This window comes from Juglans microcarpa x Juglans regia, chromosome 1D (assembly GCF_004785595.1).
Source record: "Juglans microcarpa x Juglans regia isolate MS1-56 chromosome 1D, Jm3101_v1.0, whole genome shotgun sequence".
In the NCBI taxonomy this organism is placed as follows: domain Eukaryota; kingdom Viridiplantae; phylum Streptophyta; class Magnoliopsida; order Fagales; family Juglandaceae; genus Juglans; species Juglans microcarpa x Juglans regia.
Window position 1 is genome coordinate 10,020,858 of NC_054594.1, and position 11,107 is coordinate 10,031,964.

The 11,107-nt window shown below is 39.2% G+C and overlaps 2 protein-coding genes across 2 annotated transcripts; one reads left to right on the forward strand and one right to left on the reverse strand.

The window, feature by feature from the left end:
- Positions 1-1,565: 1,565 nt before the first annotated feature.
- LOC121235926 (mitochondrial carrier protein MTM1-like) lies at positions 1,566-7,498 on the forward strand. Its single transcript, XM_041132369.1, has 10 exons — positions 1,566-2,047; positions 4,081-4,155; positions 4,303-4,425; positions 4,870-4,929; positions 5,067-5,237; positions 5,501-5,600; positions 5,854-5,945; positions 6,035-6,184; positions 6,774-6,832; positions 7,007-7,498. The coding sequence occupies exons 1-10, from the start codon at positions 1,811-1,813 to the stop codon at positions 7,137-7,139; spliced, it is 1,200 nt and encodes a 399-aa protein (XP_040988303.1). The 5' UTR covers positions 1,566-1,810; the 3' UTR covers positions 7,140-7,498.
- A 2,622-nt stretch (positions 7,499-10,120) lies between these two features.
- LOC121243210 (arabinogalactan protein 20-like) lies at positions 10,121-10,897 on the reverse strand. The gene is made up of 2 exons (XM_041141292.1): positions 10,555-10,897; positions 10,121-10,396 (listed from the first exon to the last, which is right to left on the reverse strand). Exons 1-2 carry the CDS (start codon positions 10,688-10,690, stop codon positions 10,290-10,292), a joined length of 243 nt encoding a protein of 80 aa, XP_040997226.1. The 5' UTR covers positions 10,691-10,897; the 3' UTR covers positions 10,121-10,289.
- Between the last annotated feature and the right edge of the window lie 210 nt (positions 10,898-11,107).

Sequence of the window (11,107 nt, forward strand, 5' to 3'; positions counted from 1 at the left end):
GAGAGCTTCGCTCAACATTCGCTCGATACTCAGCTCGAGCGAATTCAGACAGAGAGCTTCGCTCAAGTATCGCTCGACATTCAGCTCAAGCAATATCCAAGTCAGAGAGCTTCGCTCGACCCTCGCTCGACACCCAGCTCGAGTGAGTTCAGGCAGAGAGCTTCGCTCGACTCTCGCACAACTGTTGGCTTGAGCGAAGTGCAGAATATCTACGTTCGCTCGACACTCGCTCGACGTTCGCTCGAGCCAATGTTCACAAAAGTGAATTCTCACTTTTCCTATAAATATCAAACGGCGCCAACTTCTTGCCTAAGGACTTCAGAATACATTTTGGTCTTGTTTTTAGTGTTTTCTTGAGAGAGAAGTCTAGAGTGAGTTTTGAGAGATAACTTCCTTGTGAAGTTTTGTTGTATTCATTTGTACTCCATCTCTGTTGATAGTGAAATCTTCGATACCGACCCCACCAGTGGACGTAGGCTCATTTTGAGTCGAACCACTTAATTCTTGGTGTTCTTTCTGTGTGATTATCATCAATTTCTTTCGTTTAGTTCCGCTACTATACTTCGAGTTAGTCTTAGCTACAGTTATTCCCAACAAACTGGTATCAGAGCTTGGTTCAGGGTGATCTGGAGGGATGGCTATGGCTAAGTTCGAAGTGGAGAAATTTGACGGTCAGAACAGTTTCAGTCTATGGCGCATCAAGATGAAGGTTTTACTGCGACAACAGAGCTTGTCAAAAGTATTAGAAGTGTCGGTATCTGACGATTTTCCGGCTCCTTCGAAAGAAGAAGAAGAAAAGGTACACAGTACTATTCTTTTGTCACTATCTGATGGAGTTTTAAGAGAGGTTGCTGACGAGGAGACTGCAACTGGTCTCTGGTCGGCACTTGAGAATCTGTACATGAAGAGATCTCTCACCAACCAGTTGTATTTGAAACAACGGTTATACACTCTCAAAATGAAGGAAGGTACTCTTATTTCTGAACACCTATATGAATTTAATAAAATCATTATGAATCTGAGGATCATAGATATTAAGCTTGAAGAAGAAGATCAAGCGTTAATTATTTTATGTTCATTATTCACATCTTTTGAGAACTTTGTGAATTCCATATTGTATGGTAGAAATATAATTTTTTTGATAGATATAAAGTCTACTTTGAATTCTAAAGAGTTGAGAGATAGGTCACATAAGGAGAGGGATTTGCATAGAGCAAAAGAATGAGGGATCTTATAATTGAAGCTCCAGACCGTTTTGAAAATAAACTCGATTTGTCACATCATTAACGAATGGTGTTGGAAAATAAACCGACTTAGGATAGAATTTCTCATCATTTAAACTGTTATCCTATTAAAAAACGAAGGAGAGGAGAGGTGACACGACAGAGCTGACGCGAGTGTTTTGTTCGCCGGCTGCGCAGTTGTACGCCAGGAATAACGATCTGTCCTAATGTGGCACGTCAGGGAACTTGGGAGTGTTTTGTTGGGCGAATGCGTAGTTGTACGCCACGAATCAATATCGGTCCTAACGACTCCTATTTTGCCACGCAATCCCGTGAAATGAGAAAGTCCTGGAAAAAGCACCCACCCCCGCGGCCATCCTTACATTTCTCTCGTCTCCGAGTCTTCCTCCTCCAATAACCGTCTCTGGCCTTTTCCTTTCCACGACTATCAAATCAGTCACAGTTCTCTTCCTGCTTGCTTTCCAAATTTATTCCTTCCCCTCGCGACATCAAAGCTGACAGACAACGCAAATCAATCCCGAATTCATACAAATAAATCTAGTTTTTTTTTTTTTTTTTTTGTAGGAATGGTGGCCTCAAAGCCGGGTCTGCCTTCCTGGATTAGTGCGGCAGCAGTGACAAAGCTTGATTTTGAAGGAAAGGAAGATTTGCTCAAGGAGGTTGCTTCTTCTTCTTCTTCTTCTTCTTCTTATTCTTCAAGAGAACTTGCGGATGTGGATTTGGGCTTTGGAGAGAGAGCATTCGCTGCCGCCGGTGCCGCTGCCCTCTCCGCTGTCATCGTTAACCCTCTTGATGTCGCCAAGGTTTTCAATTTCTTTTAATACCCATTTTATTAATTTCATTGTACTTCAAATGCTCACATATACTGCTGTTTTTTTTACCGAAAAAAATTATTTCTTCCCTCAATTGGCAACTTATTGTTTGAGACACCCATCATAGATTCATTGTGGATGATAATTACAGAAATTAACTGATTGGGTAGATTTGTGGGTTTTATTTGGACACCTAGTTCTCAGGGATGGAGCCAACTTATGACGTAATTTCTTAGGCCAGTGCATCTACAGTCCAGAGCTGGTGTAAACCAGTCTTTAACACCACCCAATGGGAGGCTGAAACGTGAGCATTATATTTCAAATAAACCGAATAACATAGAATCATTTTCCTCGTTTGAAAAGAAAATTGATACTCCGCGATAAATTACATAGCATAATATAACCCGCAACTTCTAACATTACAGAAACCAGAAAAACCACCTGATCAACCACAAGCTTAAAATTCAATTACGAAAGAAAAGCAAATTATAATTTTGGCAGCTGAACCCACTTTCTCGTGTATTGGTGTATATAAAGAATTCATCTGTGTAATTGGATTTACATGTGAAAAAAAAAAAAAAAAACAAAAAAAAAACTTCTAAGAATATAAAGCAAAGCAGTTAAGAATGATATAATGTACCTGATAAATTTGATAAGAAACTCAATTATTCAAGCCTATATGCTCAGCCTTGTCAGTTGTCAAGAAGCAATCCCCCGTTATCAGATCATTCTTCTTCAACTTTGAACGGTGCTATATGCTCAGCTTTGCCATGACTTAATTGTTTTTATCCTTATCAAGTCTCTGTAGTTTCTGCTGTGGTATGAGATATGTGAACAACACATTTTTAACAAACTAGTCCTATTATTTATGAATTTCACAAGAAAAGCCGATCCATGACCAACAATTTCAAGACTCAGAAAACCCATCTAAAAAATAAAATGTCTCTGATTTTCAACTATAAGCTAAACAATCACAAAAAAAAATGAGCTTTGTAACAAATACATGAAATAATTTGGAGCTTATCACTGAAACCGAAGAACTTATACTAGGGACGGATCAAAAAATCACAGGAGGTCAAATACACACCGTTTTTCATTCCTTCAAAGAGAGCATAAAAGAGAGATGCAAAGAAGAATACGGCTGGAATTGCGTCATATAGAGCTTCAGAGCGTGAGTGTATAATCAGATCTACAAGGACATGGAGGCCAATGAGATTGGGCAAAATAGCAGAGAAGATAGATAAAGAGAGAGAAGGTGAGGATACAAATGAAGGGTGGGGGTGGATCTATGGATAGCTGTTTATTGTGAGAGGGAATGGAGTGGCAGAGGGGCACTAGTAAGATTGGGCAGCGAAACAACAAAATAGATTGGTTTGGGAGATAGAGAGAGTAACAGAATAATGAAAGAAAACTTCTTTTACATTTGTGGTAGTGTTTCTGTGGTAATCAGATGCCATGCGTGTATTTTCTTGATTAAAAAAAAATCTTATGTGGCGGCATATCCTTTTGGAAGGCGTAAAACCCTTCTTTATGCCAATGCCCAATTGAAGATAAACTCTTCTTAGGCACGTAGATGCATGTGGTCTCTATATTTGTATGTATGAACATTTATGTAAAACATAAACAGATAAGTCTTAAATTTATTTTCACAGCAAGTCGTTGCTTTACATCTATAAAATACTACACCAATAACAGTTATAAAAATATTTGGGGGGCATAATAATAGTTTGAAATGTCTGTATTTTTTTGTTCTTCTTAAGTTAAGGATTAGGATATTCATATCAAACCTTAATATAATGTTGCTCCTTCTGAAATATGATTTCGTATGAGAGTTGCCAAAATCATATTCTGTCATGTCAAAACTGGTTTTGAACTATAGTTTTCTCCCACATTTTCATATAACAATTTTTTTTGTGTTTACAGTTTGTAGCCTTTTTAAGCATTTCGTTCCTTGATTTTTCTCTTCTCTGGTAATATATTCTTGGAATTATGTATCTTAAACACCTTACAATCCTTAATTACAGACAAGGTTGCAAGCGCAAGCTGCCGGAGTTCCTTATCAGGGGCTGTGCCACATGACATGTTTTGACACAAACACGGTGAGCATACGAACAGTCTATGATTCTTAACTACCAGCAGTTTGTAGGTTAGCCCACTTAGGTAATAGTTTTGACTTATTTTTGGATTGCGTGTGGTTTCTTGAATACTTGAGCCATCTTTTATATTTTATGAACTGTTTCTTCTAGATGCTTCCGGATTTGAGATGTTCATCATCTTCGCGTGCAGTTCTTGGCTCTGAATCAGGATGCCCTCCAGATTGTAGCCGGTATAAAGGAACTTTTGATGTTTTATACAAAGTCACACGTCAGGTTAGCGAACATATGGACTATGAGTATATTGTGAATTTTCCCCACAAAATATATGTTTTAAAATATCCCTGATGCCTAACTGGCCTCTTCTGGCCTCCTTATCCCTTGTAGAATGATATAAAGAGATAAGTTTGTATTTCATTGTTTTTCTGAGTAGAAAATTCTGTACCACTACCCAAAAGAAAATTTAGTTTTTCCTGTCCAGTGGCGAACTGTTATTTAAAACAAGTTCATGAGAGTCATGGATGACACTCTTACTATAAGGTTTATTATAACATAATGCTGTTAAGATATTCTGTCTTATAAAAAAAGAAGATATTCTTTGTCTGGTAGATGCACCTGTTTTGTACAGATTAAAAAGTTATTTATTATTTATACTGTCCAGTTTCTGTTTGGTGTGGAAATCACTTATCACTGGGGGCTTCAAGGAGTGAATTTGTGCAGGAAGGTTTTGCTGGGCTGTGGAGAGGCACAAATGCAAGCTTGGCATTGGCTGTGCCAACAGTAAGTCTTCTTTAGCCAGGGGTTTTGCGTTTGTGGTTTCTTCTTAGGGTTGTTCCCATGCATTGCAGATTCATGTTATCTTTTGCCTCTTTCGCATGCTCTCTTGCTTAAGTTTTTATTTTTTAACTGACAACCAGGTGGGCATCTACTTGCCTTGTTATGACATTTTCCGCAATATAATGGAAGATTTTACAACTCGAAATGCACCGACCTTGACTCCATATGTGCCATTAGTGGCAGGGTCAGTTGCACGCACATTAGCTTGTGTTTCTTGTTACCCTATTGAACTGGCAAGGACCCGCATGCAGGTAAGCTGTGTTGTATTTTGTGAGTTGTCTAATACTGGACCTACCTTCCAGTCCTAAGAGCTTGCTTTTAAGTATGTCAAGAAAACGTCTTTCTTATTGGGGAATATTAAAAAGGGAAAGAAAATAAAAGGAACAAACCATTAGATTTAGTGCTCTTTACCACAAGTGGAGAGAATTGAGGGATAACTTTCTAGATTTATGTATCTCATTCTGGTCTTTCTAGATTTATGTATCTCATTCTGGTCTTTCCTTTTTTTACATAGGCTTTTAAAGAAACCCAAACTGGCGTTAAGCCTGCTGGAGTTAGGAAGACACTGCTTGGGCTTATCAACCCTGTGAAAAGCACAAACCTACTTCAAAATTGTAAGTGTACTTCTGAAATGATGTGTCTAGAATTTTCTGAGTTCTATCTCCACTCTGAAGCTGAATTTATACATCTAGATTTTGAAATGTGCCTCTGGAGTTATTTGGCTAGATTTTCTTGAGTTGTTCGTCTTTTGTGGTGGTCTGGTAATCCTTTGAATGAAAAAATGCAATGGATGCTCAAAAGTTTTATGGTCGTAGTTTGTTCTTTGGCTTTTATTATCAGATATGTGAACTGTATTCTCTTTAACAGTGCAAAACTATCGTATCTTGTGGACTGGCCTCGGAGCACAACTTGCTCGTGATATTCCTTTCTCTGCAATCTGCTGGTCAACTCTTGAGCCTGTGAGACATTATTTCTACACTGGTATCTTATTATGTATTGCTTCTAGCACATATTTCCAACTTGGGTCACTTTCTTCTGCTTTATGAAGATTCGGAGAAGAATGCTTGGAATGATGGGTGATGAAGCAAGTGCAGCCAGTGTGCTTGGGGCAAACTTTTGTGCCAGCTTTGTTGCAGGAAGCCTTGCAGCTGCTGCTACATGTCCACTGGATGTAGCAAGAACCCGACGGCAGATAGAGGTGTTATCTCCAATTCAAGCCTCTGCGACATGCATCCGTCTTTCCAGAGTTTTTTTTACTCTCTTTTTTCCCTCTTATGCTTTTTTCCTTCTCTGTTCTTTGACCACATGCATTTTTTACCCAACCACCACGGAAAGCAAAAAGGGAAATACAATTCAAGTCATGGGCAACGGCTTTTTACATAAATGAAATGTAACCATCAGTATGGTCTTGGCAGATAAAAAAAAAATGGTGCAATTTATGGTCATGAGCTTCTAGTAACATTTTTTTCCCATGTAGGTTTCTTGAGATTATGTTCCTTTCATATCCCATATATTGAATATTAGTAGGGTTCAGGTAATGGCATGTAATAAGGTTTTGCGAAGGTGTACTTTAGATTTCCATGCCTTCCCTAGGGATTCAGGATGAAGTTGAAGGCATTATTAGAATTAGACAGTAGTTGACCTCGTGACTGGGACCTGCAAAATTACTTTGCATGAATTTACAGTTAAATTTCTTTAATTCAAATACATGGAATTTTCTTTTTCCCCTTTTATGTTCTTTTGTACTTGCTTTGGTTGTTGACGTAGTTTTCTTTCCTGAATTTTAGAAGGACCCAGTAAAGGCATTAAGGATGACAACAACAAAAACATTGCTCGAAATTTGGAGGTATGTAGCACTCAGTTAGTAAATGATACAAACTGCACAGTTCCACCCCATTGCATCCTGAAGTTCCCTTAACATAAAGATAGTGTACTTCCATGTAGAACATTATTGTATGGTTCCTATGTCACTAATGATATGGACCTATCGAAACAATACTAATTATATTGATCGGATCAGGGATGGTGGAATGAAGGGACTATTTACAGGAATCAGTCCCCGTGTTGGTCGTGCTGGACCCTCTGTCGGCATAGTTGTCTCCTTTTATGAAGTTGTCAAGTATGCTTTGCATCACAGGCTTGGAACTCAATAATCAGGGGAGCATACTTACGAGATTATACTTAATAAATAATCCGGAAGACACTCCTGGTTTGTGGTCAGCCTTCGGGATTATGCTTTCCGATTTATAAAGCTAACAGCAGTTTGCATACTGACGACTAGCTCAATTCTTGAAAGGATATAATGTTCACACAGGATCCTGCTACCAAGATTGGCTTTCCGGTTTGAGAGCCAACAAATAATGCTTAGGCAACTATGATTTTTCTTTTTCCCCATTCTTCCTAAAGCCTGGAAATGCCAAGTTAGGATTGTCATTTTTTCGTTCATGCTTAAAAGTCTGCTTTCTGCAATCTAACAGAAAATTCTCTTCATTGTAAGAGAATATGAAAACCACCGATTTTTTTTTTTTTAATACAATACATCTTTTATTGCTTATAAAGAATTACAACATCTCATCAATAACAATATGAAAAATGCAACTTAATTTCTTCCAGTTCAACACAACTTAGAGCATTCTTAGCTAAAACATGAGCTGCTTTATTGGTCTCTCCTTGTGTGAGTGACAGACCACTCAGCAAATGAATTCAGCAACTTCCTTCTTCAATCAATAGATCTCCATAGCTCCGGTCATGCTGCTTAGGTTCCTTCAACATGTTAACCACTTGCAATGCATCAAGCATGAACTTGTTTATGCCCATTTCCTTGCCGAAGAGAACTCCCAACAGGCAAAGCATAACCTTCTCCATTGAAAGGGCTAACTCTCAGATGTCTTCTAGCTCGGAGAGTGCCGATAACTTGGCCTGAACCTCATAATTGCACCAACTCCAATTAAGCCATCTACCCCATTAATAGCAGCATCCCAATTTAGTTTGTAGGTCCCTTCAATAGGCTTCAACCAGCAACTAGGATGTGGATCACTTCTGCAGCTCGAAGTTGGTGGTTGTATATTCTGTAGGCAACTAAAAAGTTCCAAATCTCTTCTTGAATTGTTGTTGTTTTTTTTTTTTTTTTTTTTTTTTTTTTTTTTTTTTTTTTTTTAAATTTATGTAAATAGACTTTATTTCATTCAATAAACTGAAGTTACAACTGTGACTTATCAATACAGAAAAATTCAAACTATAAGCCAACTAATGCATCTGCCCTGGGGCATCCTCGCACACATTATGGCAGATATTGTCTTAACTTCTCAATAAATCTCTCTTAAAAGAGAAAGCGCTTTGTAAAACAAAGCTGGAAAGTCCCCTCCATCCTCCCAAGGAGTATGGGACACTGCTGCTACGGACACTAGGCCCAATAGCCTACAAGACAACACAACTAAACCAACAGAATCACAAGCACTGGCATGAACCTAGACGGCACGCTCACTGTAAGCATTGACTTCACGAACCGAGAGGACACAAGCACTTAGCTCTCACACGGACCACACAGTCCGGCCATGACATCGCCCGCCATGCTCGACTAGCTCTTGCCCTAGATTACGTCCAATCTAGCAACTCAAACACCTCACTTGGGTCAAAATGAAGAAAAAAAAAAAAAACTAAAACACTAAAATAACGGATTGACAGAGCCCTAAACACATGGCTTGAAGAAACACATGGCCCATCCCAAACAAAAAAACTAAGCCTTTTTTCAAATGGTGGGATGATAACTAGGGTTTCATCTCTTTGCTTTCAGCAGCCGCACCCACCATTTTTCTTGTTTTCCTTTTATTCTCCCATGTTTACCTTCCTTCTTCACCTCCTTCACCCGCGCACCTTCCACATGAAGCAATGGCCTCTGCGACCGCCGCCCACCTCGTGCAGCGGAACCCACCATCGCTTACAGCTTCTCCCTTCATCTACCACCACCGTCCCTCTCACATGAGTTTCGCCCAGAGGAGCATCGCCCAGCTTCCCTCTCACCCAGCTTTCCATCATCGGCCCTCTTCTTGCATTGTTGATAAGTGTAAGTTAGGATGTAGAAATCCTTTACCATGAACAAAGTCATTCTTTCAAGACCAAAGTTGTAGAGTGATCATGGCCACCTCCATGAGCTCTGCCTGCTCTAGGTTATCAATAAGAAAAGTCCAAATATCTTGGAAAACAAGCATCCCATACTCATCTTTTGAATATTCCTACACCCTAGGGCCCAAACATCCTTAGCTGCACCACAAGTCCATAAAATAGGGCCATTGTGGGCAATGCCTCGCAGCTCTCCATACAAACATCCTTAGGACCTTGCAATTTCCCAATTGAATTCCAAATCTTGGCTAGCAATCTGTCATGAGATGGGCCGATCTTTAATTGTTCATTTCGTAACTTTTGCTTGGTATTAACATTTCACAAAGTTGCAGAGTGTAAAATGTGAGAGTTTATAAGATTTGCTTCGCACCTTGAAGATTATTATTTCAGATGTGAATAATCATGAGTGACTTTGAGTTCTAATGGCTTGAAGGTTCAACCTAATTCTTGTTGAAGTCCCAGCCCCAGCAATGACTGCTTGTTGCTTAACCTCCAGTGCCCAGCACACAACTGTCCATTGAATGCAAATAAATACATTCATACGTGAAGCGAGGCATCTATAAATTGAAGCTTTATACGAGAGCTTCAGATACACCCAAGACGAAGAGAAAAGAGAGAGAGCGCGGAGAGCTCTGAAATAAAAGAAGAGAGTTGAGTTGAGTGGAATGTGATTCTCCTCCTCTGTAATATTTTATTATATATCACTATTTAAATAGTGAAGCTCTTTTTTGTAGATGTAAGCAGTTGTCGAACCACGTTAAATTTTTAGTGTCACTGAGTGCATGAATGTACTCTTTTATTACCGTTTTTATCCCTTCCGCTGTGTTGATTTCTCTAACAATTGTGAGCTGCTATTTCATGCACCCCTTTGATGCGACAAAGTTCATATGCGAGTGGGGCCAACATGGATGATCACCAACGGGCACTGCATGTTGAGATTCTATATAGTTCTTTGACCTAATTCTTGATAGGGATATGAAGCGTGGAGCACCAAGAGAGAGCAGAGAAAGTAAAATTCATTCAACAAATCGATAAAACCACTCATTCAATTTGCGAATACAAATGAACCCCACCAAAGAAAAAAACAATTCCTCCTCACCCATGGTAACAAATATGAACAAAGCAATTCCATTCCAAAACCCTGGCCTCTGCTCTAACGCATCTAAAGTCCTAAAATTGGAAAACTAGAAGAGGTTGCAGTAGGATGAGGCGTCGAGAGGGTGGATGAGGTATGTGAGCACCAGCGCCACCAACATCAGCAAATATGCAATCCCTTGGTCAATTGAAGTCCCTAAAATACCAACAGGTAAAAGATTCCATCAACATTAAGATTCCACAACCCAACAAAAAAATAAAGAAAAAGAAAAAGAAAAGGAAAAGAAAGGTGAAATGAATACAATGCCCGATGTTTCAGATCTGACTAATAAAAGCAAATGTTGTCAAGTTTACCATCGCTGGTAGGGGCAGGGGCAGGAGCCGGAGACTGGGCTTCCACCACCACAGCCGGGGAAACAATGGCGAACAATAGAGCAAAGATCGCCACCATTCCAAGGACAGCCATTGAAGAAAAAGAAAAACCTACCATTATTTTCTCTCCCTGAAAGAAAATGAACCCAGAAAAGAGAAAATCGCAGCACTCAAAAGAAAGAAACGCCCAAGGAATCGAGAAAGAGAGAGAGCGAGAATGGTTATGAGATGGTGTGAAGGAGACGAAAGTTATCCTTTTTATATAGATAGAGGAGGGTAAAACAGAGGGGAAAGCCACCGGCTGGCCACTCTACCTACCATACATAAACATACATATATATACATACATACCATGCATGCATAAGGAAATACCCCATTAGCTTAAAATAACAGTAGGTCAGTAACATTTATAAGGAAATTCATACATACATAATTATGGAATGACAGAACCTTTTTCATAACTTTTTAAAGTTTTTACTCGATCTAGGATTTAACATTTTCCGAGACCACATGCACATGCTGGTTGGTTTTTATT